General features: G+C 36.8%; 1 protein-coding gene across 4 annotated transcripts in view; it reads left to right on the forward strand.

Moving 5' to 3' along the window:
* LOC118271123 (immunoglobulin superfamily containing leucine-rich repeat protein) overlaps nt 1-27,241 on the forward strand; it is a 380,874-nt gene extending 353,633 nt beyond the window's left edge. For all 4 annotated transcript variants that reach the window (XM_035587058.2, XM_035587059.2, XM_035587060.2 and 1 more), the window contains 2 exons: nt 15,944-17,466; nt 25,620-27,241. In XM_035587058.2, the coding sequence (XP_035442951.2) occupies nt 16,017-17,466; nt 25,620-26,452 (2,283 nt within the window). In that variant the 5' untranslated portion in view covers nt 15,944-16,016 and the 3' untranslated portion in view covers nt 26,453-27,241. The remainder of the gene's footprint in view (nt 1-15,943; nt 17,467-25,619) is intronic.

The following is a 27,241-nucleotide window of genomic DNA, read 5'->3' on the forward strand; positions in this document are numbered from 1 at the left end:
AGACCTTTTAGCATAAAAGGGAGAGCACTAGAGCACACCTTTTGATGCTTTTTATTATTTTAGTAGAAAAGAGGTTATTTGCTAGGTCTAATCGGCAGTGTCTCTTATATATTTTGCCCGAAAAAAGAACTCGAGGCCCCTTGTTTGGCAATCACACTTGCGACTTAGCGCGGTGGCTGGGTAACTATCTGCCATGCAACGTATCTCGGGTTCAATCCACGAAAATCCTTTAGGTATGTGAAATTGTAAGTTTGTAAACGTACCCACGACACAGGAGAAAATATTATAAAATAGTTCATATATATACAATAATCAATGGGAGAAGGAAATTAATTACTTATTTATGATTATCCTTCAAAAGTAAACACGAAACTACTGGGCCGGCTCGACCGGAGTGATACCACGGCCTCACAGAAAACCGACGTGAAACAACGCTTGCGTTTTATTTCGTTGTGTAAGTGAGGTTACCGGAGGCCTCCTTATCCCCTTTACCAATCCCCGATTCCCCAACAACCCTTAAATTCCTAACCCCCAAAACGCCAGCAACGCATTCGTAACACTTCTGGTGTTTTGGGTGTCCATGGGCGGCGGCAATTGCTTACCATCAGGTGATCCGTTTGCTCGTTTACCGGCTTATACCAAAAAAGCAATAATATAATTATATATACATACATTTGTAGGGCAAGCAGGACTCGAAGTCACACGTTTCAGTAAGTGATGAATAATAATACTGGGTGACGTTGATCGATGACCGATAATTGAACTGTTACGAATGTGATCGCGTTTTTGTATACATTTCGTTATTTGTTTAATTCATTTGTACTTTATAGAAAACGTTGTGTGTTGTTATTGAAGATGAATAAATATTAATGAACAACTAGTTTCTGGTAGTGGCTTCGTCCGCGTTTCTGTTAAAAGTAATTCCTCCTTCGTGTTATTTCATACCATAGTCTACCCTTGTTACAAATTTCATCTTGATCCTTTCAGCCGTTCTGAAGTGATTGAGTAACATACACCCAAACTCGCAAAGTTTCGCATTTATAATATTAGTGAGATAAAACAGATTGGTAGCCACTTCTGCCCTTCCAGTGGGTATTGTAAGAACCGGTTAAATAACAGATAGTCAGTCCGAGTCAGTCTCAGCCCCCTTATGAGGGAATCGTCTATGAATGCTACTCATTTGACCTTGATGGAGACAGCGCTCTGTGGTGAACTTCGACCTTTTCAACTGCGATCTCCAGTCTGCCTGACAATCGCGAAGTTTAGAGATAACAAACCTTCTTATGTTGAGGAGGTTCATTGTTATTGACTTCTACTGCCTTGGGTGAGGCGTCAGCATTTCTGCTCCTACTTTGAGCCAGAGCCTTGACTACCTATTAAATCTTTCTACTTTTTAATAAAACTTTTTACTTCTTATCTATTAAACCTATTAAATCTTTTGAAGCTCCGGATACAATAGGCACCTTAAAATAGATTTTTAGTGCTAAGCCAGTCGTGCGTTAAAATACCAAATATATATAAAGGGGTGCAATACCATATTGACGTGACAATTCCCCATAAGCACGCCATGGCACTCCCATGATAAAACTCTTAATATTTATGGGACTATAAAAACTGATAGTTTGTACCTCGTGTGACCTTGAACTTAGGTTTTTGTTTCACACGAACAGGTACGGTAGTAGTGCATATTATTAATATTAAATGTAGGAGTTTTTGGCAGTTATGTAATACTAGTTTCTGCCAGCGGCTTCGCCCGTGTTCCCGTGTCGGATTAAAAGTATCCTATCACTCGTTTAGTAGCTTAGGCTTCCTCTTTGATAACCAACCTAAACAACACAAATATAATTATTCATTTCGAACTAGAAGTAATAGATTAAAAATATGGGGAGAGCTATGCTTCGAATCGAATGGGCCGGTTCAATTGGAGTAATACCACGGTCTCACAGAAAACCGACGTGAAACAACGCTTGCATTGTGTTAGTGAGGTTACCGGAGGCCCAATTGCCCTCCTTTCTAATCTTCCGAATTCCCGATTCCCCAACAAAAATCCCCAAAAAGAAGAAGTGCTTAACATCTGGTGATTCGTCTGCTCGTTTACTGACTAATAACAGAAAAAATCGATATTGTATACCATACCTTTGTAAATTATAAAATTACTTGGTGTACAATAAAATGTATATCTATCTATCTATCTTCTTCAAATAACCTCAGTAACCTAACTCAACATAATAGAGAAGCTAAATATTTTCACTAATACTTGTACAAACCATAATTTAATTAGAATAATGTAAATATAGGACTATGTACCTAATTCACGTTATAATAGGAAGCAATATTGCTTATGCCAATAACTTTATTAGTTATCTATTAGATTTTCATTGGAAACGGGAAAGTTTGTGGTACAAGTTAGTTGTAGAACCGTGTAATACATATTATATATTTCATGACTTTCTGTGGTCTTACCGTCATAACTACTCAAATCTTCATAATGTTAACTTTTCTCAAGTATCGCTCTATGCATTGAAGGAAACTATACAACGTGTAACAAAATACCCATATACATCACGAAGCCCTGATGAATACAGGTTGAATAGAATCTCTACACAAAGTTTCAGCTTAAAATACGTTTTAAAAAAAAATTGTACCAAATATTTGGTATCGCATGGTTCTTGGTTTCAAATCATACAAACGTGTCACAACACTACAGGGGTTACTCGCTAATATTACGAAACATTTCTTCTGTCAATCTGATCGCCTAGTACCTGTAATTTTTTACCTAGTAATTTTGATTTGCGCGGCGGCGCGATTGGAAAAATTCATAACTTGGTACCATGAAAACATGAGTTTAAAAAGCCCTTCCCGTATCGTTTGTTATGTTATCTAGAAACCGTGCACTTGATATGTATACCCCCTTTTTGTTACACGTTGTATACAAAATTATGGTATAAGCTGGTAAATCAAACGAAATGGAGGACCTCTGTGGACGCCCTCTGCCCCATCTAGGGGACATAGCACCTTAAGTCAATAAGTCAAGCTGGTAAACATTCATTGGGGGAGGCCTATGTTCAGCATTGGACGTCTTAAAGCTGATATGATGATGATGAAGACGGTAAACAAGCAGATGAATCACCTAAAGGTAAGCAATTGCCACCGCCAATGGACACTTGAAACACCAGAGCTTGAAAAACCGGCAGCGCACTTGTAACACACAAGTGCGCTGCCGGTTTTTTGGGGGTTAGGAATTTAAGGGTTGTTGGGGAATTCGGGAGTGGGAAGAGGGGTAATTGAGTAATTTAGTGGTTTTCGAGAAGAATGCCGACAAACATAATGCTATTTTAGTAACACTTAAAATTTAATTTTGACTTAGAATTAAATAGGGCACATTTTTATTCCAATATCGATTGTAATAGCATAGTATTTAAACTTGTATTATTTTTTTTCGAAAAATAAGGTGTCAAGCCTTATTTGCGTCGGTAATGAACGTAAACTACCTCCGACGTGCATACAGCGCAAGTTTTTATGCGCGTTGACCTGAAAACCGCATACGACCTACATTTTAACACAACAATATAAACATAATGCCTTACTGGTTCAGTGGTTGCTAGTGGTACTTTTGAAGGTGAGGTTCTGGATTCAAGTCAATGATTATTCAAAGTTTTAATGTTGTATTATGCCTTACTGTAACGTAATGACAGAACTAGTAAAAGGGAATATTTGTTTTTTTTTCTTAAATCGTAGGCAGAGGTGCAGTGTGACACGTAATGCCACTGTGCAATGCACACCCATTTTTCACAGTTTATATTGTAAATCCCATGTAATAACGGGTAAGCCTATTGCCATATACCGGGCACATTTCCAGACTCCGAGCTAATACTGAGAAATTTTCGAAAAACTGAAAAAAAATCAAGTCCTAATTTGCCCGGCCTGGGAATCGAACACGGGACTCATTGCCCGGCAGTCGCACTTGTGACCACTCGGCCAACAAAGCATTCAATTTAATAAGGAAATCGAAGTTAGCGTGTTTGTAACACCAGTTAGTAGTTCAAGTTATTTTTAATACGGCCTAACCGTTATCAGTAACGTTGAAACGCCATAACTAGTTATTTCACAGTTGAAGAAAAATGTGTGAAACATAACCGACTAGTTTAATTAGCTGTTCAATGAACTGGCCTGAAAGTTTGGCTAGCTTTTAGCTGTTTTGATCCGGAGCTGCGGACTACCTAGCGGGTTTACCGGGACCCCAGCTTGAAAAGCGGGAGGAGCTTAGTCAGTAAGAGTGTGAAACTCCCTTCCACTTCGCCTAAGGCGAGGAAAGTCATTGGATGATTTTTCCCCCTCAAAAAACAAGCTAGCAGTCACTTTATCAAAGAAACTATCTAAAGACCTACTTACCACTATATAAATAAACTGCTTCCTAAGGTGTTGATTGATAAAACTCACGTGTGGCAACCCTCGTTTAGCCATAGAGGTCGATCTAATCAATATCTGACCTCATTAGCCCGCACTGCGTAGTGATTTTTGCAACGAAACTTTTTGGTCGGAACCGATGTTATTAGGTATGGTAGTATTTTTAAGAAATGTTTTTTAAAGGTTAGCTTGCTATATTATATTACTATTAACCACCAATGAATATGTTTAATTTAAGTTAATTTTATTATAAGTTCTTGTAATGAGTATGTTAAGTTTGTGTAGAAAATAAAACGAGCGATTCTCGCCATCAAACCGAGAAGTTTGGCGAGCTAAACTGTAACAATTTAAAACTGTAATAAAACTGTATAATAAATAAATAAAAAAAAATATTTAGAGTAAAAGGTTTTCATTCGTTCTTGTAATAATACTCTAGTAAAAATGTATTATTGGGCAAGTTAATTAAAATTTTAAAAGACATCTATTGTAGTCTATCTAGCCTTTTCATAAAATTCGAGAGTCTGTTTGTAGGTAATATTTTAATAACCGCTTTTTACTATAAATGCACATGAATATACACCACAATATTATATTTTTGTCTGTCTGTTTGTTTGTTCCGGCTACTTTTTGAAATGGCTGGAACGATTATGACAGGTCTATTACTACTTTTATTATTATTATTATTTTTTTTCGTAGGTTTGTGTCAATTACAAGCTTTGTGTCAACACAAAGCCTTTAATTCATGCGAGCGAAGCCACGCGCATCAGCTAGCTTAAAACAATTATAAAGAGTGGTGTCAGTAGAATAAAACATGTTATCGGCCGTTAAGTTGCTTTTATAAAAATTACCTTCTTTTAACAAAAATGTAATCAAAAATTCAGACTCAATACATAAAAAAGGGGCAATTGACAAAAAAAACCCGTAATTGTTTGAAAAGTAAATCAAATGCCGATAACTTGAAAACGGTTAAATCTATACTAATATTATAAAGCTGAAGAGTTTGTTTGTTTGTTTGTTTGAACGCGCTAATCTCCGGAACTACTGGTCCGATTTGAATAACTTTTTTGTGTTGGATAGTGCATTTATTGAGGAAGGCTATAGGCTATAAAACATCACGCTATGACCAATTGAAACCGCGCGGAATATAGTTTGAAATATAGAGTGTTCCCAGTCAAATCGTACAGAAATTATGAAAACTAGCATCTCTTAAAGATTTTAAGTGGACTTAATATGTAACCCTGTAGTATATTACCAATAAAAAAAAAACACTTACGCCTCTGAAAAAAACATTATGTGTCTATATTTTTTTATTTCCTGCCCGCTGATTTCCTTGAGTTGGACAAAAGCGGCGATTTACTCTCATCCCCATATTAATGGGCCCACTTATCTAGGGTCAGCGACCGTATACAGAAGAAAATGCGTCCATCTATTAACACAATATACTAGTTTGTGGTCCCCACTTCGTTCATAAGGGGAAAGAAGGAATTTCTTAATATATTATAGGCACTTAACATTAGACTACACTTACTTTGTTAGTAAAAAAAAAGTATGTAACACAACAATAATGCGATAGATTCGTGAAAACTTTTGATACGATGCAGCCGTTTTTGAGTAATAGACATACAAACAGATTAAAATACTAAAGTAATAGGGATGATGATGGGATATTAAAATTAAAAATCTATTTAGTCTGTTAGTTAAGTATTGAAAAAATATTAGAAACCTATTTTTCTATTTTGTCATAAAAGTACCTAGAAGTGACGGCACGCGATATTTCAAATCGATGTATATTCGAAAGCATTTGGTTCCGTAAGAAAATAAAAATATGTGTTTAATATTTTAAAATAATCTACAAGACGGATATAAAAATAAAAAAATAGTCATCTACCCTGATCGATACAATGTATATTTCTTCTTTCTTCACCCTAGAACATAGAAGAAATCAAAGGTAAACAAAGTTTTTTAAACATACAGACAAAATGACATATATTTTTATACATAATAGATAAATCCTCTCATAATATGCCCATATATAATGGTAGCTATCTGCTCATATCTCTTAATGTTGTTATTAATCCTGAAGAAATTTTCCTGTTATACTTTTTACGATACATTAGGTAGATAATGTATTTTTCTGATATTAGTATTGACATGCGTTTATGATACTTTATTACTGTAATAGCTGATTCCAAGTATTTTGTTGATTTTTTGATGAAAATACTGTACGGATATTGAAAAAGTTTATGTATAATATTTTTTTAGTTGTAGTTAGGTATTTAATTTTATTGTGATATACTTTTGGAGTCCGGTGAGCCAGGTTTTTAGGTTCTCCAGACTTCAAATTTCTGTATTCATACTCAAAAAAGAGTCTGGCACTCTCTCTCGCCTCGCCCTGGCGAGAGAAGTCATTAGTTAATTTTCCTCCGTTAAAAAAAAGTTTTCAAATTTGAACTCACACCGGGTTCAAGACATTTTCCATGGTAAAATAGATAGGTCTTAAGCAGCTGTGGTGACTAAGGCTACAACTACATTTCACTTACATTACAATTACATTTAGGCCGCACGATACATGCTAACGTGCGTTTAGCGCCTGAATAAAAAGAAAGTATCTGAATTTAGCCTTTTTTTTAAATAGAAAAATCTCTCAATCACCCAGCTCAAACTCTTGCTTTGGGGAAGGCTAGAGGGAGTGTCAGACTCTTACTGACAAAAAACCAACCTGTTCCTTCTCCTGCTTTGAGCTGGAACCCTGGTAACCTGTTACGTTGTCCGTAACTCCATCAGCCCTACTCGGCCCCATTTGTAGTGGATCTGAACTTAGCCTTAGTAGAATTTTATTCATTCTTCGTATGAGAAGAGACCACAAGAAAAAATAACTAATTTAATTAAGTTGTCTCAAAGCACTTCAATCACTGGATTTTACAAAGTTTTGAATTAAAAATATCCGTTTTCGTAATAGTAAAAGTATATTGAATCCCTCGAAACGGATTTATTCAAAAAACGTACGTAGGTACTTACATAATAAATTATAAGAGAAAAATAACAAAATTCCTCTCAATCTTAGGTACCTAGTTACCTCCAGGAATTAGCAATTTTCACTGAAAAAACAAGTTTCAGTAAAATTACTCTTTACATAACGAGTTTCAGGGTTTCGGGCGCTCAGCCTATTTTTGACGCAATCCACGTAAAAGGTTAATTTCTTATGTAAACAAATCATTGCCCTAGTTGAGGGCTAAGTATACTTTAGACCTTACTAAGCTAAGAATTAGGTACATTTCGACGTTCTTAAAACCTTTTCGTCAAAGTGTTTTTTTATTTTGTTTTTGCATTTCGTGATATTATAGCGTTTTTTTTTTATGAAACACACGCCGGTAATCGAGCAGACGTATTATCTGGTGGTAAGCAATCGCCGCCGCCCATGGACACTTGAAACACCAGAGGCGTTATAAGTGCGTTGCAGGCTTTTTGGGGGTTAGGAATTTAAGGATTGTTGTTCGGGAATGGGGTAAGGGAAGATTGGGAAGGGGGGAATTGGGCCTCCGGTAACCTAACTCACACAACGAAACACAACGCAAGCGTTGTTTCACGTCGGTTTTCTGTGAGGTCGTGGTATCACTCCGGTCGAGCCGGCCCATTCGTGCCGAAGCATGGCTCTCCCACACAGTTTTGTAGGTTGAGTAATTTTTTTATAAAATTCTGCCCCACACTTGGATTTAGTCCCGTGTCCTGGGTGCGTTTACAAACACACACGTCACGCCCAAACCTGAAACAATAATTTGTGGATATACAGAGTGTGACTCTGTGCGGGAATCGAACCCGATGCCCGTTGCACGGCAGTCGTTTGCCCAGCCACCGCGTCAGCCGTGCAGTCAGATTTCTTGACTAACTCTTCGTGCTTATTGGCCACGGTGGTTTTAGTGGGGTAAAAACTCCAAACTCCCTAATCTTCGTCCCCAAAAAGCTAGGCGTCTTTCGAATGTTTCCTCTTATCATATTACCAAAAATAGTCTATATAGAATATGTAACTTCTGTCTTCCCAATTCAGAATTAACAGGCATGATAATACCGGCAACGCACCTGTGACTCCTCTGGTGTTGCGGGTGTCCATGGGCGGCGCTGATCGCTTACCATCAGGTGACTCGTTTGCTCGTTTGCCTCCTATTCCATAAAAAAAATATCGTGTTACGTAACAAATTGAACAATGCAATCTATAAGCACTCTTACCTCTAACCTCTTCACTTATACCCTCAGGATGATCCTCCAATGACTTAACGACGTCATCAGATCTTTTCTTCCTTCCTACAATCCGATCAGATTCAAAAACAGCCATAAAATTACACCTAAGTACCAGTGAATGGGCTTCCATTGTTAGCTGAATGGATGGTGGATGGGTTCGAAAAGTTGTCAAGTGGTTACTGTCCTGGGTAGCCCCTTAACAGGTCAATGACCTTTGCAGACTCAGGGATCATTGGCTTATTTGGATGTTGGATCATAATTTGCTGAGAGTTCTATTTAAAATTGTGTAAAACTTGCCCCTGTGGGATAAAAAGTAGTCCTATATCTTATTTCAGACCATAATCTACTTCTGTTCCAAATTTCATTCTTACTTCTTCAGTCGTTTTGACGTGATTGAGTAACAGACAAACATACAACCATTAGTTAGATTAGATGAGAAATAATAGTTAGCTAACCGCCATGCTCATAGTCATTTAACGGTTACTTAACCCAGTCCTTAGTAATTGTTTTCGATACAAAATCGTTACTAAGAATTTTATTGTTTAAGTAATCATTAAATTTCTCTGAGTGTGGCAGTAAGAAATTTAAGCGATGTTTAAAACCTAGGTGAATAAAAACGTCTATCAGAAAATGATAAGTGTGACGTTATGTTATGTTTATCCTTTGAGGAAAAGCACATTGCTGCATATGCCAAGGTACTTTTAAGTCTGTCATGAATAAGGTTCTAAACAAAATATGTCCATGTCCACCTCTGAACCTTCGTAAAGGGACATTGAAATACCACTGAAACTGCAACGACAACCCAAATAAAAACAATTTGATAAACCAATAAAATATTCATTATTCTATTTTCCAATAACATCTAACCTCCATCACACCACGCCAAAATCAAACCAGAGAAAACCAGGCATAAAGATCATATTCCCATCAAGGGGCAAACCGAAAGAAGCAATTTGAAGAACCGTAAAGTGTGGAAAGAACATCACTATAGCCGCAGGGCCATTAGAAACGTGCGTGTCATCTGAACAGCGCCCCCTAACGGTAAAGATGAAGGTAATGTCTTTGCTTTGTACGATATTGGCCCTAAAATACGCAATATATCTTTTTATGGTCACCAAAAGTGACACATGTAATGCGTTCCCGTTTTTTTTAAGTGTGATGATTTTTTCGTACTTATCGATGTTATTATAAGGTCTAAATTCCGTTAGCGTGGGTGTTGTCGATGAGGGAATTTTGTAATAGGGGTACTTAAAAGGCTGGTGTTGTGGTGAAGTTTATGGTTGTCACTCTTATAGTATGGTAATAATTGGGAGGAGGGGTGTTGCAGTACCTACAACTACACACAGATAAGCTATCTTTATATATATATAATTCTTCTGTAAGTGTGTATGTCACTGAACTTCTCTTAAACGACTGGACCAATTTTGATGAAATTTTTTGTGTGTGTTCAAGGGGATCTGAGAATGGTTTAGATTCACAATTTAGTCCGCTGGACAATGTTTTTTTAATTAGTTTTTCATTTATCAGTAGTTGTTGATTTTGGAATGTTTTACATTGGATCTGACAAATTTTTAGACAGGACAACGTCTGTCGGGTCCGCTAGTTAAGTATAAATATACTCGTAGGTAATTAACTTGAAGTGAATCTGAACAGGTCCGCTCATACTGCTGTGGTTCTTTCCTCTAAAGACTACTACATTATCATCTATTTCATTGTTTGGACTTTAAAAAGAGACTATGACCTCTGAGTTTGTTTCGGCATTTCTTCTCAGAGTATTCCGATAGGAAATGGCGGCCTCATCTAGCTATTTGAAATATTGACATGTAAAAGTGTTATTTTATAACCTACTTACAGAAATAAATATAATTTTATTTCATTTCAGTGATAAAATCTTTGTATAAAAAAGGGAAACGCCTTCAAATTTCTTTACCGTCTCCATTTTTTAAGTCAGATAATGTAATATAATGACCCAAAAACAGTCTCCGAAGTTTGAAAAAAAAAAGCTGAAAACCGCATCAAAATCGGTTCAACTTTCGGCGAGATAATCGCGCACAAACATAATTATCTACATACATACAGGATAAATAAAAACCGTTTATTAACACGGTTAATAATAGTCAATTACAATAGAATCAAACGGTTTAACGAGTCTCATGTGGACCATAACATAAAAAAACCATATTTTTATTGACATTTCACATATTACACAGAATAGAACTACATTATAGTGCATGCCTATTAGTTACAACGTCACGCCTTTTATCACTGAAGGGGTAAATAGAGGTGCACATTACGCCACGTAATACCACTGTACAATGAACACCCACTTTTCACCATTTGTGTTATAAGTCCCATGTAATAGGGGGTGAGCCTATTGCCATATACCGGGCACAAATCCCGACTCCGTGTTACTACTAAGAAATTTTCGAAAATCCGAAAATAACCCAGCAATACTTTGCCCGATCCGGGAATCGAACCCGAGACCCCTTGTAGCAGTCAACATTTGACCAATGAGGCAGTCACAGTTTATTCAGATATAATATTACTTAAACGTTAAAACAGAAACAAGTTGTGACACGAAAACAAAAGCCGTTTACTTCCGAACACCAGTTCAAACAACAAGACATAATCCCCCCTCGCACAATCGCTACACTTGGGGGAAACAATCTCCGAACTTCTCCAAAACGGTATGAGCCGACGACGCGTAAAAATGTTACATGTCCCTAACATCGACAATGTTGATACAAACTTATTACAACTTCTTCCTTTCAATCCGTAAAAGCCTGCGTGTTTTTCAAGAGATTTTGCTCAGTACAAAAAAAAACTTCGCTTTTTAAGACGTACCTACCCTCCCTGCGAAGTTTTCGCTAAAGTTCAGCCTAATAATCGTTTTGGAAGTTATAAACGAAGCTTCGACGTAATATTAGAGATTTCCACTCGCTTACTTCGGCATGTTTGACGAAATTGAATGTGAAATTGTGATTTTGTGATTTTAAGCTCCAGTGGAGTGCTTTAACTTTGAGTGTCGGAACGGATAGATTTGGCCTTAGTAGTAGAAGTCGAATCATATTTGTCTTTATAACAACTGTTTTATTGATAACTAGCGACCTGCCCCAGCTTCGCCTGGGTGCACCTTCCTCTTGAATCACTCTATATATTAAAAGAAACTGCATCAAAATCCATTGTGTAGTTTAAAAGATATAATATATATTTTCATAAGCATCCAAAGGACATATGTACCTGAGTGTGGCAGTGAGTGTTTCTTTCAATGTTACGAACTATAATAGCTAGGAATTGAAAATAGTAGCTGGTTTATGGTAGTAGGCTTAAACTTCACTTCTGCCTAACACTTCGGGGATCCAAAGGTGTGATGTCATACATTACTTTATTTTCTTTCTTGTAATGCCTCTGGTGTTTCGGGTGTCCATGGGCGGCGGCGATTGCTTAAGCAAAGATTGCGAAATCAAAACCAAATTCGTAACTTTCTTAACTATAACTTTAAACTAATTGAACCATCATAAAGATAACTATAGCACTGAACTCGAAATTTCAGCCATTTAATTATAACAACCATTATCTACAATTTGAATTCATTTGTACTGTGTACTAATTACAAGCTTGCTATGAATAACTGAATAATTATAAATCTGTAATGTTAATTTGATAGGAAGTCATTTTATTTCATTTAATTTCCAAAATGTGACATTTAATTATAGTATGATGGTATTTGTAGAGTCCAGATTCTGATATGGTTTGTAGGTAATTATATATTTATTATACATTATATATTTTCTATAACTTTTGATTTTGTGTTTTCTTACAATATTATTTTTGTAAATAACTAGGTATACTTTTATTTTCGATTATTTACTTTATTTTATTTATTTATTTATTATTTATTTGGACAGTAGTGAATAATGATTTGATTTCCTTACAAAGTAAGAGGTGTCATGTTGGGTTGTCGCAATTTTACATTAAAAATCGTAATACAATTCAGACGAGTACTTCGACGCCTAACGAGATTGTTTTTTTTTAAGTTACTTTTTATTCCTTTTTAGGTATTTTTAAGTCGTAAATAATACGACTACTCACCGCTAGGTGGCATTGCACGGTTCTTGGAGTTATTAGAGGATTTAAAAAAGTTCGCTTAGCTTCACTGACAGACAGACTGACGGACAATTCAGTTTGACATTTCAAAAGTGCCTTATTCAGGATTAATTGAAATAAATGCTTTGACTTTGACTTTGTGAGCGTTATTACAAGATACAATTTCATTCGGTTTTTTCATTTTAAATACGCTAAACACTTTCCATATTACGGTAAGTAAATAAGGTATAATTTGAGTGTGCAATTAATATAATATAAGAGCATGAATTTGACGACATCATGTTATCGTGGCGTGCGAACGTTATCACGTGACACGCACCTAAAATATTCAGTGTTAATAGCTTATAATATTAACAATTTTATTATGTAATCAACAGTGTAAAATAAATATCGTCATAATAGTGACCTGGTTTCTTATGATTTTGGTCATATGTTAGATGCTTACAGTTAAAACTGATTTCATCTTATACAAATCTTGAATAGTCAAATCTATTATTATACAACAAATCTAACAGCTCCCATTTATATTTAACTAACGACCCGCCCCAGCCTCGCATGGGTGCATTGGTGATATAATTATGCCTGTATTATACATATAAACCTTCCTCTTGAATCATTCTATCTATTACAAAAAACCGCATCAAAATCCGTTGTGTAATTTTAAAGATTTAAGCATACAGACAAACAGACGAAAATAGCCACTTTGTTTTATACTATGTAGTGATTCAAATTTCAGTGGTGCTTCACTACTGGGCTTCTCCTAGGTGTCCAATCTCTTTTTATACCTTTAAGCTTTAGTAATTCTGTCTCCTGCGTTAAATTTATTTTCCTTTCATTATTTATTTTTGATTTATTTTGTTGCGAAATCCAAGACCCTGAAACGCACCAAACTTCAGTGTTTTGGTATTTTCATGGTTGTAACTACTGTAGATCCTGGCATACAGGATTTGCAGCGAAAAGGAATTAGGATGTAACGATGTAGGGCTTGTCAAAAAAAAGTCTTACAAGTCTTTGTCTAATTGCAGACCTTAATTTACCTATGTTGCACTTTTCATTCCGATTTGTTCAGCCGTTTTGACAAACAAACACATAAACATACCTACAAACTTACTAATTTTCACAAAAAAAGAGACTATGACCTTTGAGTTTGTTTTGGCATTTCTTCTCAGAGTAGTCGGATAGGAAATGCCGGCCTCATCTAGCTATTTGAAATATTGACGTGTAAAAGTGTTATTTTGTAAACTACTTACAGAAATAAATATCATTTCATTTCATCATTTTATTTAATTTCAAACAGTATTTTTCAGACTTAGGGGAAGGTTTTAGATAAATATTACTCAACTTATAGAAAATAGAAGCTCGCACTTTAACACGTGTTAGACGTATTATCCGCGATTATTTCGCGTTAAAATTATACATACATATCGTTACGCCATTAAACCCCGAAGGGGTAGGCAAAGGTACACATTATGGCACGTAATGCCACTGTACAATTTACACCCACTTTTCACAATTCATGTTGTAAGTCCCATGTAATAAGTCGTGAGTCTATTACCATAGACCGGGCACATATCCAAACTCCTTGCTACTTATGAAAAATTTTTCGAAAATCCGAAAAATGCCCAGTAATATTTTGCCCGACCCGGGCATCGAACCCGAGATCCCTTGTCCGGCACTTGTGAACACTCGACCAACGAAGCAGTTTTAAAATTATATTAGTAAGAAATATCATTTTCCCATCACCAGGCAGGCATGACGTCATACAAGCAACAGATTCGATACCGGTCACTATTTTCGAAATACCCAAGTTATACAGACCGGGCTTTACCCGAACTACTTCAAATGTAATATGTAACAAACGCCCACTGAGCCTGTATATTTACTCTGAAAGATCACGGCTATCGAACACCCACTGTGGTAATCTATTAAAGGACCACTACGTTTCTAGGTTTATATTTTAGTACTATTAGCTTTTTTTATTTTTATTTTGTGGACATGTTATGTATTATATAGTTGTAGATAAAAGGTGTTTATTATGAAAACTAAATAAAAATACGTATGCGTCACAAGAGAGTAAATTGTCAGGCGTGAAGTCTAGTGTACATACAACATAACCTCAGGCTTGTCTCCCATGGGGGTAGGCAGAGACAATGGAATGCCAATTGCTACGGTTCTTACACACTTATATCGCTTCATCAACATTCTTTGAAAAACTTCACTATTTATTTTTAGTAAATTTGTAATTGCCCTACTTTCCATAATATGTATATGATACCAGTCTAAGTACTACTATCTGAGCTTATTACCGGAGCTTCGGTTTGAAGAGCAGAAGCAGGAATGGGGTGGTTTTTAGTCAGTAAGAGTGTACACTACCTTTCGCTTCGCCCAAGGCGGGAGAAGTTATTGGATGATTTCGTATTTTACCCTCAAAAAAAAAAGTTATTTATAAGAAAAAACGGCGCAAATATCTAAACGAAAACCATAAAAATAAACTCTAAAAATTCTAAAGTCCTACATAATACATTTGAACTTACCCATTACTAGAAATCTATAAATCAAACCACCTGTACTTTACCAATAAATTAATAAATCCACCACAAATCCATTCTCACTTTCCAGCTTGATATCTAACCCATTATAAGGAATGGATGAAGCTATTTATACTTTATCAGCTATTTGAGCTGCGTCACGTATTTAGGTCATAACTCTTCCACCTTACTCCGTGGAAGGTGCACGAGAAATTTCTCAACAAAATATTTCCCAGAAAATGGTTTTAAGAAAACATTTTTGTAAAATATTTTAGTTTTATACAGTTTTGTGGGGGCTTACAACAAGATTTGTGATGAAATTGAATCTAAATTTTATATTAGCGTTGTTGGTTTTGGTTGGTTAGGTAAATTTAGTATCTGTTTGTGGATCCTATTTTCGTAAACAAGCCTATCAGTTGATTTCTACTATAAAATTATGATTAAACATTTCATATTCACTCATCTCGTTTTTACACAATTGTTTTATGAAAATCGTTTCGTTTTATTACTCGCGAAAGTACTGTGAACAGTAAAAAGATTTACACAAGTAATTTATCCGATTACTGATTCTCTTTGCAGTTTCAAAAGCCATTGTTCAACAATATTACATTCACGAAATAAAATATTAAAAGCTTTTACTAAAATTCAATTTCTGTTTGTTGCAGACACCAATGCGTCGGCTGACGATAACACTCCAGGTATGCGACGGCACGAAGAAATGACCAACATCACAGCAAAATGGACTATAAGTACTGGACGACATGGATGAGAATCGCGTGCATACAACTCGCGCTGCTCACCACCACGGTGGCAGACTTCACAACAGAGTGCCAGAGGCCGTGCGACTGTAGATGGCAGTCCGGGAACAAAGCCGCAATCTGTTCCAACTCTAGTTTGAAAGTTATTCCCGCAAACCTGAGCAACGACATACAAATACTAGACCTATCCAACAACAATCTACAACAACTACATCAAGAAGCATTCAAAAAAGTTGGCCTAAGCAACCTTAAAAAACTATTCCTCAAAGAGTGCAACATCGAAGTTGTTCATAAAACTGCGTTCGTTACTCTCGCAATCATGATCGAACTAGATTTATCGAAGAACAGAATCAGATCACTGCACCCCGATACGTTCAAAGGCACGGAGAAGCTGAGATTAATAAACTTAAGTAACAACTTCATCGATAAGTTGGACGACGGCATATTTCGCAATTTGAAGTTTCTTCAGAAAGTAGAGGCGAGCAACAATAGGATACACCGTATAGGAACTAAGGCGTTCGTCAACTTGCCGCAGTTGAAAATATTGCGGTTCAATGGGAATAATTTGAACCATATGAAGCCGGAAACTTTGATGGGCTTGAGGAACTTGTCCGGGTTGGATTTACACAACAATCCATGGCGTTGCGACTGCAATCTTCAGACGTTCCGGGACTGGGTGATCAGTCACAACCTGTACACCCCCCCCACGTCGTGTGCCGAACCGGCATCCGTACAAGACAAACTTTGGAATGAATTAGATTCGTCGAACTTCGCGTGCCGGCCGACAATACTCGAGCCCGTGCCAGACGCAACGGTGAAAAGTTACGATGAAAACGTGACTCTGACTTGCAAAGTAGTGGGGAACCCACCACCTGAAGTCGGTTGGCGGTTTAACGGGAAAACTATTGAGATGAAGGCGTTTGGAGAGATAAGGTACACGGTAGCGGAGAACACTATGGATTTGATTCGATGGGTGAATCTGACGATAATATATGCGAGGTATAGTGATAGAGGGAACTACACGTGTGTCGCTGAGAACCCGGGGGGCCGGGACGAGAAGACATTGACCCTAGTGCTTTCAAGATACGGAGGGGTTGGTACCATAGCTGGTATGGATACTGATTCCTTCGCGATTTTAGTTGGCTGTCTAACAGCTATAGTTATAATTTTTGGAGCTGCCCTAGTAGTCTGTTACTTTACTACCCAAAACAATGAAATTAAAAGACTGATTAAGAACGATACTCGTTCGTCTAATGGGGACGTGTTAATAGAGGCGTCAGAAGCTTCTGAGCCGGAGAAGGCGTTGAAGATGGAGGTGAACCCTGTGTCGAAGCCGCCGCGGAAGTATGAGGCGCCGCAGTCCTTCACTAGTGAAGCTACAGAGATGTCGGAACTGAATAGGACATTACTAGACAACGAATCTGTGTTAGGTAAGTAATCATGTCAGTAGAATATGCTTAAACTTGTATCACAGGTTCGATTCCTGAATGACATAATGTTAATTGATGGCGAGTTTGTTTTGCACATCACAAATACATATCGTACGTATATGTAAATGCGTATGTAGTTCTGTGCGTAGTAATATTATTTTAAAAAAGTAAAAATTTCACACTTCGTTTATTTTTGACATAATTATAATATCGAGTTTTGCCAGTGGATTAGATGAAATAACTATTACGAATTCAAAATCTCAAATGAGGTTCTTGACAACAATCTTGCCTTCAATCACAACTGGACTAATAACATAACTATCGAACACTAAAATATCGTCACGCCTTTAATCTCCGAAGGGGTAGGCAGAGGTGCACATTATGGCACGTAATGCCACTGTACAATGTACACCCACTTTTCACAATATATGTGGTAAGTCCCATGTGGGTGGTGAGCCTATTGCCATTAATCGGGCACATTTCCAGACACCGTGCTACCACTGAGAAATTTTCGGAATACCGAAAAAAGCCCAGTAATACTTCGCCCGATCCGGGAATCGAACCCGAGCCACCTTGCCCGGCAGTCGCACTTGCGGCCACTCGACCAACGAGGCAGTCTACGAACTACGAACACTAAAAAAAAACTGAATAGCCCTTTAAAAAAAAACAACCGCTTCACTACATTATCAATTTCCATTTTCAAGAACAGCGCTTCGTAAAATAGTTAGTCCATTGTTTTCAATACAAACAAAAGGTATTTGCTACATGTCCTTCAGAGTGGCCACGACGACACTTCTACTTACCTCCGTGTATTGAGCGCTAACCACATTGAAAAGTAAAGAGCTAGCCATACCCTAGCCAATTTACTTTTAGATTTCCAACGTTACTGTTTGTTTTTAAAGTCGAAAATCCAATGAAAATTATTGACAGATTAGAGCAGGTGACTTCGCTGAACACTGGCTTTTATTGGCTAACATTAATAACTCATCTCTAAATAAAAAAATAAAATAAAATCGTAGTACCGCATCCATACACATAGAAGAGAAAAAATCCAACATAAAAAAGCACAAGGTAGTCTTATCACTGATAGTAATTTCTATAAGGCAACCTTTACTACTACATTAAATTATTATACTACATATTTCTAAAACCACATTCGTTTTGATATATTCCTGGCAAACATCTAGAGTCAGATAGTGATTTCGGTCTCGGAACTGCGGACTACCTTGCGGGTTTACCGGGGCTTCGGCTCGACAAGCAGGAGTAGGAACGGGGTGGTTTTTAGTCAGCAAGAGTCTGACATGCCCTCTCGCCTCGCCTAAGGCGCGAGAAGTCATTAGATGATTTTACCCCTTTAAAAAATATGGAAATTAATATCAAAGCATTTATTTCAATAGGCCTTATAAGCGCTTTCGAAAGTGAATAACACATTAAAATTGAATATAAACGTCAATCAATGTCATCCTGTCTATTCTTTTTAAATGACAATTTCATTACGGGTATGTAATTCCTTAGAAATTGTTAAGTAGTTTCCAAATAAGTAGTCATATTAGACAGTTTTCTCGGAATTATGTCATATACCACAATTTTCTCAGAATTTTGTAGAATATAGCGACTTGTGACGTGAGTTGAGTCAAATATCATACGTATATATTTCTCGTTTAGTTAAATATAATTAGAAAAGTATCATATTAATGTTATCAAAACAAATAATGAGTAAAATCTAATCTCAAGTCTTTTCGCCATCAACTTACACGACAGCACTTCCATCTTCATCAGATAAACGGTTGGCAGGCCACAACTGTTTGTTTCTCTCGAATTTATCTACCTCATACAGCAAAATAATTGTGGAATGAGCTGTCGTCGGCATTAACGAACAGACACGACCTCAAACGAGTGATCGTTTGAGGTCGTCTCTGTTCGTTACTCTCTGTGCGTAATGTGAATTAAACAACACAACGTCACGCCTTTTATCCCCGAAGGGGTAGACAGAGGTGCACACTACGGCACGTAATGCCGCTAAACAATGTACACCCACTTTTCACCATTTGTGTTATAAGTCCCATGTAATAGGGGGTGAGCCTATTGCCATAAACTGGACACAATTCCAAACTCCGTGCTACTACCGAGAAATTATCGAAAATCCGAAAAAGCCCAGTAACTTTAAGATCACATTAAACAAATTGGTTAAGCCTTTAACTGCCAACAGAAAACTGTTGAAGGCAAATCCACCACTAACATAGGTCACCGGTAACCTACGTGGCAGTTAACGTGTTAAAACTAACGAAAACCCTGTAATATATTCAGCTAAAATAGTAGTTAAAAACAAAACATACAAAATTATTCTAGAACCTTACTTGTGTCCTAGCCTTTAGGTACCCGTCAGTAGCTTACCGCGGTAGAATAGAACTAAAGTGAAGTCGTGCCGATCTTCTAAGAAGAATGTAATATGTGCCAATATGTGGCAGGTGCTAAAGTCACTTATAGTTCAACCACTAGTTCAGAGTTTCGTGTAGAATGAATAATCACCTCTTTTTCTGTGTTGCAGTGTAACTCTTTGTTTGATCCACAAATTGTTGTGTCGGGTCTGGGCGTCATTATAAACGCACCCACGATACAGGAGAAAATCTTAGTGTGGGGGAAAAACGTAAAAAAAAAGCAAAAATAAAAGCAAAAATAAAAAAGATAGGAAATAATGTACTAAGAAAATCTACCAGTCTACTAGTAAACCGTGCTTTTTAGTTATTTATTTATTTCTTTTCCACACAGATTACATTATTATATATATACTAAGCCCCACAAAACCATTTTAATGGTTTTAATTTAGTAAGTCTCACGATAGTTAGATATTATAAAAAAATTAGAACCAATGTCTGCTGGACATTATAAGCGTCATTTATGAAATAGAATGAAGTAACGTGATGTTTTATAGCCTACAACCTTCCTCAATAAAAGGACTATCCAACACAAAAATAATTATTGAAATCGGACCAGTAATTCCGGAGATTAGTGCGTTCAAACAAACTCTTCAGCCTTATATATTAATAGGTATAGACGAGCATAGTAAAAATTTTATTCAAAGTAAGATTCAATCTGAAGAGCAAGATAAAAATTCATTAGATCCCATTACTACCACAAAAACTAGTCCATTAAATACTAGGTTTCTCGTAAGTCGAGTAATGTTGGTTAATTCTAAGTGTTGTATAGGTCTTAAATTTGAAATTCTCAGTAATACTACTTAGCCTGAATTTTTGCTCGAGATTTAGTAATAGGATTTGTTTCTGTTACACAGTTTTATGTAATATACATCACTAAGGTCTTTTTCTTATTCGTGTGTAAAGTCAAAGTCAAAATTATTTATTATAAATAGACCAGCATGGCAATTTTGGACGCTAAAGCAAATATTACAATTTAAAGTAAAGAAAATGTCTCTTTATTGATCTGTCTTCTAGTGAAGCTATTTGCTCGTTCCAAAGTGTAGATTCGTATGGAAAAGAACAAGCAAGAAACTCCATAGGTTACTCAGTTTCAATTAGGTTCACAATACAATTCTTAGTTACATTGTTTCGTTGGTTCAATTATGTGAGAATGTAACACCAATATTCTGTCAAAGAGATCGAAAAAGATAATAACCTTAAGGACAATAAAATAATACAGTCTGAAGTCAAGTAGAGTGAATCATACAAAAAATCGAACCTTCCCCACGTTGTACAGCAGCCAGTTGCCCACCCGCTACGCCAACCTTGCAGCCATTAAACCCATTAATCATTGTTACAACCCAGTAATAGCACAATTAGAGGTCATTTAATTACAAATTTTAATTACAATAGCATTTCGTAGCGGCCATTTTGTGACGATTACATAGTTCACTGTAATTCAGCCATTCACGATATTATTGAGTTTCTATTAAAAAGTTTTCAATTAAATTTCAGCCAACGTTCTTTGGACATCGAGTTTGTAACTTGTAATGTAACAAAGTTAATTTGCAAAGCTCAGAAACGTGATTCCTATAATTATATTATGTAATATCCGAATCCTTGGACAAAAGTCGAAAGTTAGGAAATTAATACCGAAATTATGTTTTGTCAGTTCATCTGTTGATCTTTTGATCTATGTGGGTTTTAAATTATGTTTTAATTGTGAGAGAGCCATGTTTCGGTACGAATGGGCCGGCTCGACCGCAGTGATACCACGGCCTCGCAGAAAACCGACGTGAAACAACGCTTTCGTTATGTGAGTGAGGTTACTGGAGACTCAATCACTACATCCCCGATTCCCCAACCCAATTCCGTAACTTCTCTGGTGTTTTGGGTGTTCATACTGTCCATAGGCGGAGACGATGGCTTATCATCAGCTGATCTGTTTAAAAAATGTCCTTTGGGTACACACTCAAATTGAATTACACAAATCCCAGATTAAATTGAACACCCACTTGTCACCATTTATGTTATAAGTCCCATGTAATAGGAGGTGAGCTTTGCCATAATTTTACTAGGCAAAATTTCAGACTCCGAACTCCGTTTTAGAAAAAACCGAAAAAAAAAATATAAATGTCCGTACCCAAACTTACTTAATGAGCTTGTAAGTGATATTTAAATTATGTGACTAATTTAACACACTAGTTAATGTATACCACGAACAACTTAATATTGTATGCAACAAGAACCAGCTACTCTAATTCGCTCAACCAAGCGAGCTGACCGAAGCGAATTCGGTCAAGCGGTGTCTAAATAAACCGCTCTTTGCAGAGACACAGCTGTTTCGCTTAAAACTGCCGTCATGGCCTGTCAGTGTGTGAAAATTGACAGATGTGGTTCTCTCGTTATATCACAATGAGATAACGCAATATTAAGTCAGAACTTTCAATGATTGAAGGGGTCGGCAGAAGTACACATATAAATTGTGACATCGAATTTCGATTTTATGACTTCTATGTAATATTGTCATACCTACATCAAGGAAAAAATATAAGCTCTGTTCTTTTAGATAGTAATTCAAAAAACTTAAAAATACATCCAATAATAATTTGCTACTTGCAACAAGTAAATCACCCCTTGCTCGATAGGCGCAAGCCTAGGATTTTCAACAGTAATTCTATAGATTTGAAAAAACATTGCGCACCTGCAACCACTGGACCAACGAGGCAGTCAATCAACAATACTATTATAATATAACAATTATCTTTACTACATTGTACAAAACACAGTCGTTTTATCTGTCCCTATGTCCTTTTGTATGCTTGAATCTTTAAAACTACGCAACAGATTTTGATGCGGTTAAGTTGTAGGTAGACTGCTTCAAGAGGTAGGTTCATATGTATAATAGATGCATAATAAATATATCACCAATGCGCCCATGAGAAGCTGGGGCGGGTCGATAGTAAGAGATAAAATTAAAAACTGATGAATGACTGAGATCCGATCCAGATAACAGTTCCGTGCGCGCCTCAAAGAGCTATCAGACCACAACAGATGGGGCCCAGTAGGGCTGATGCCTGATCCGGAGCTGCGGACTACCTAGCGGGTTTACCGAGGCTCCGGTTCGAAAAGCAGGAGTAGGAACGGGGTGGTTTTTAGTCAGTAAAAGTCTGACACTCCCTCTCGCCTCGCCCAAGGCAAGATAAGTCATTGGATGATTTTCCCCCCTCAAAAAAAAGATAACAATATTACTTATTCGTGTAACAATTCACCCACCATAGTGTAGCCGGTTAAATCGTTTGTTTATTATTACCATAATTTCTCTCGACTCCTCCGTAAACAAATTTAAACCAACTGATAAAATTATACCAAGTAAACTTTTGGCCGAAATTTCGGACGAATACTCGAATTTTAATTCACTTTGATCTCGCATTTGTATTAATCAAAGTTATTTTATTTAAAACCGAAATGGCTCTGTTTCTTGTTTATTTAAAAACAAGAATTAGCCTTTTCTTGTAAATAAATATTTTGTTGATATTTCATTCTTTAATCGAAATGTTTTTGGTGTTAATAATTTATTTTTGAGTTATGCAATAGACGTCTGTGCAACGTCACGCCTTTTATCGCCGAAGGAGTAGGCAGAGGTGCACATTACGGCACGTAATGCCGCTATACAATGTACACCCGCATTTCACCATTTGTGTTATAAGTCCCGTATAATAGGAGGTGAGCCTATTGCCATATATTGAGCAAAATTCCAGACTCCGTGCTACTATTGAGATTTTTTTATAAATCAGAAAAAAGCCCAGTAGTACTTTGACAATAACAGTGTGACAGTAATACCCGACCCGGGAATCGAAGCCGAGACCCCTCGTCCGGCAATCGCACTTGCGACCACTCGACCAACGAGGCAGTGTTGACATAATCAGGTATCAATAATCAGGCGGATGATTATGTCAATTTTGCAGAATCTTTTCAATTTTAGCTAGCTCATTTAGAACCATATTTACATTAAACGTAATTAATTTTGTTTACTTTTTTGAAGAGAGATATAATAATTCAGGTTATAACCAATCACTGCTTAATGAAATACCAAGTTTTTTTCTAACCCTTAATGAATCGTTATTATAATATCTCATTTATAACATAGCTATGTACATTTACAAAGTAAATAACAATATAACAACATAGAACTGTCCATCAAAGTCAAAGTCAACATTATTAATTTCAGATAGACCGGGAAGGCACTTTGAACGTCAAAGCAAATAATAATATAACAATATAAAGACAACAAAATGTCTGCCTGTTGGTCAGTCCTATAGTAAAGCTATTTGCTCGTTTCAAAGTGTACCATACATTCCTTATTATAGGACAACAGCTTATCAATGTATACCAATGTATCCAATAGATTCGATGGATTTTAAGCCTTATTTATAAGAGGATAAAGTTTAAAGGTTGTGTACTGCGTGTATAATGGAAAAAACCCCTTCATCATCATTCCTTCCATCTGAAACAGTTTGTAGAACCGACATCATAACAAATTCAATACAAACATACAGAATTCCCATTTCACTACAATCACACTCAAACAGATTTGAAAATTTTCCAACCGACGGTAGATTTTATTTACTCTCCTTTCGTTCACTATAAATATTGAGAGAATACAAAATGTCTTCGTTTATTTTGATCAGTCTTTGAAGAGTAAATCTCTAGAGTATCTAAATTATTGGACAACAGCTTATCAATGTATACCAATCTGTTAAATTGATGCGATGGATTTTAGACCTTATTAATAAGAGTATAAGGGTATGTGCAGCGTGTATAACGGTAAAACCGCTTCATCATATCCCCTGGGATAAAATAGAAGCTCTTTAAAACGCTTTTAATGTACTGGTGATGATCAATTCATGGTTTTATAATGAGACGCATCCCATATTCCCAAAACATGTAATTTCAGAAAGGAAGGTTGGGACTGGCTATCTGACTGGTAGTTTTTTGCATGGGACTTATAGCACAAATGGTGAAAAGTGGGTGTACATTGTATAGCGGCATTACGTGCCGTAATGTGCACCTCTGCCTACCCCTTCGGAGATAAAAGGCGTGACGTTGCATTATAAATATCATAATAAAATCACTGACTATATAATTTAAGCCAGTAATTTTATTCTTATCATTGTTAAAAATTGGATACAAAAATAGTAGTCAGACTCCCAAAAGCTAATCTAGATTCTTAAATTTCGTTTTAAAACTGTTCCAAAACAAAGTCGGAAGTAATTCCTTTCCCGAAAATATCTTCATTGGTACATACCAACAATGGACATGAAATTTAATGACTACCCAATTTGTTGGAGACAATTGCGTCGAATTTTTATCCGGCAAAAGTCGGGTACCCTCAAATGTCAACAGCTTTGACTTGTTTTTGAGATTATACTGTTATGGTAATGACGGTGGGTTCCCGCAAAAAATATTTGTTTAAAGCATTGTCAGTGTTGTTTTCTTTCTGATTTCTGACGAACCCAACCACTGGGGACCTGTTTGTTATATAAATTGTCAGTTGTGAGCCAGTTGTCAGGGTCAAAAGTTTGGGCTTAATGCGGAGTTTATTGGCGAACTAGCTATTTTTATCGCGCTGGTGAAATACGACTGTATTTGAATAACTAAGAGTGAAAGTAGGAGTTTTAAAGTAGTTGTTGAGTTTAGTAAAATTATATAATAATATTTATCTCTTGTCCACAGCATCTACTGAGGACAACAGCCGGCATCAAGAGGTGGAACTTCCAAAAATATCCCATGAGGCCTTACTCATGGACCGCCTAGCTCAAGAGCATCAAGCGTACCCTCCAGACCTCCTCGCATTCCCTCTCAGAGGGACCCAAGTCTCTCCTGCTGGTGGACCTTCCCAAGACACAGAAAGTCCAATCAAATCACCGGTGTATGGGGTGACTGCCATTAATCCTGCCCTCTACAGCAGGTTTCAAGGTCAAAACTTCCAAGGATCGATTCCTCTCATCAGTTCAAAGGGCTACGTCACCTTACCAAGGAGACCTAGAATGGTTCCTGACAGCAGTCTTCGTCCACAAGTGTTCTCTACCCTGAATGGTGTTATCCCATACTATGACACTTTTAATATGAGGTTCTTCAACCACGGTGGTAACTACTACAGTTTGAACAAAAGCGAGATTGATTTGGGTCCCATAGGGAAGATGCCTTCGTACCCTGACGATGAGGAGCCAGCCCCGTCTCCTGCACCAGGAACTCCTCACGCAACGATACCGAGAAACAGCTTGAGTTCTCCCAATATTCATAATCAGCTGCTGACTTTGCAGGCTATGTCTGCGAATCAGTTTATAAAATCGGAACAGAGGCCTTTAAAAGTGACCCTGGCAGAAAACGAGGGCCTATTAAAGAACCGTGATTTTAGATCGGGTTATTCAGTGAACGTTGTTAGTGGGACCTTAGGAAGGTCCAGGACTGCTCCCAAACCCCCTCCTAAGCCGCGAAAGAAAAACGCATGTGAAGTGAAAGAACAATTTTTGATGAACGCTGGTGAAAATGCCACCCAAGTGTAGATTAAATTGTGATGTATGAACATTTTGTATAAAGATATGTAACTATACTTATGGAATAAATCGGATTTGGTTTTGAAATATTCTTAGCAAACATAATGATAATTTTGGACCACGAGCAGATAAGGACTATGAAGCAAGTACAAAGAGGAGATGCCATGATATGGGTGTGCACTGTGACAAAACAAATAGGCTCTACTAAGTAAAAAGGTGTAGATAGGTTATAAGCGCTCAAAAAGTGGCACATTAAAATGTAGACAATTGGCAACGTGTGTGTAATATGAAACAGGGGCTGCATATTGAAAAATAAAGAGGCACGTGGTTTGTAACGTCCCGCGCTCTCCGTAAAGTATCAGGCATTATGTTAAAGGGAAATTCAGTTATGACATCTCCTCTATGTATTTGCTTCATGATAAGAACACACTTACTTTTCCAATCAAATTAAAAGTGGACAAACCTATTACTTTACATTGAATACCTAACTAGTTAAATATTGATTTAGTAAAAAAAGTAAGATCCTTGTAAATTTAATCGACTTAAAAAACCAATCTCCGCATCAAAAAACTAGAACAATAGCGAAATCACAGTCTATAAAATTAGACGCTTTTAATATTAAACTTCCTGGAGAAAATTTAATAGAACTACTGATTAATATACGAGTGGTTGCAAGTGCGACTGCCAGGCAAGGGGTCCCAGTTCGATCCCCGGGTCGAGCGAAGTATTACTGGGTTTTTTTCGGTTTTTTCAAAATTTATCAGTGGTAACACGGAGTCTGGAAATATGTCCGGTATA

This window comes from Spodoptera frugiperda, chromosome 9 (genome assembly GCF_023101765.2).
Source record: "Spodoptera frugiperda isolate SF20-4 chromosome 9, AGI-APGP_CSIRO_Sfru_2.0, whole genome shotgun sequence".
In the NCBI taxonomy this organism is placed as follows: Eukaryota; Metazoa; Arthropoda; class Insecta; order Lepidoptera; family Noctuidae; genus Spodoptera; species Spodoptera frugiperda.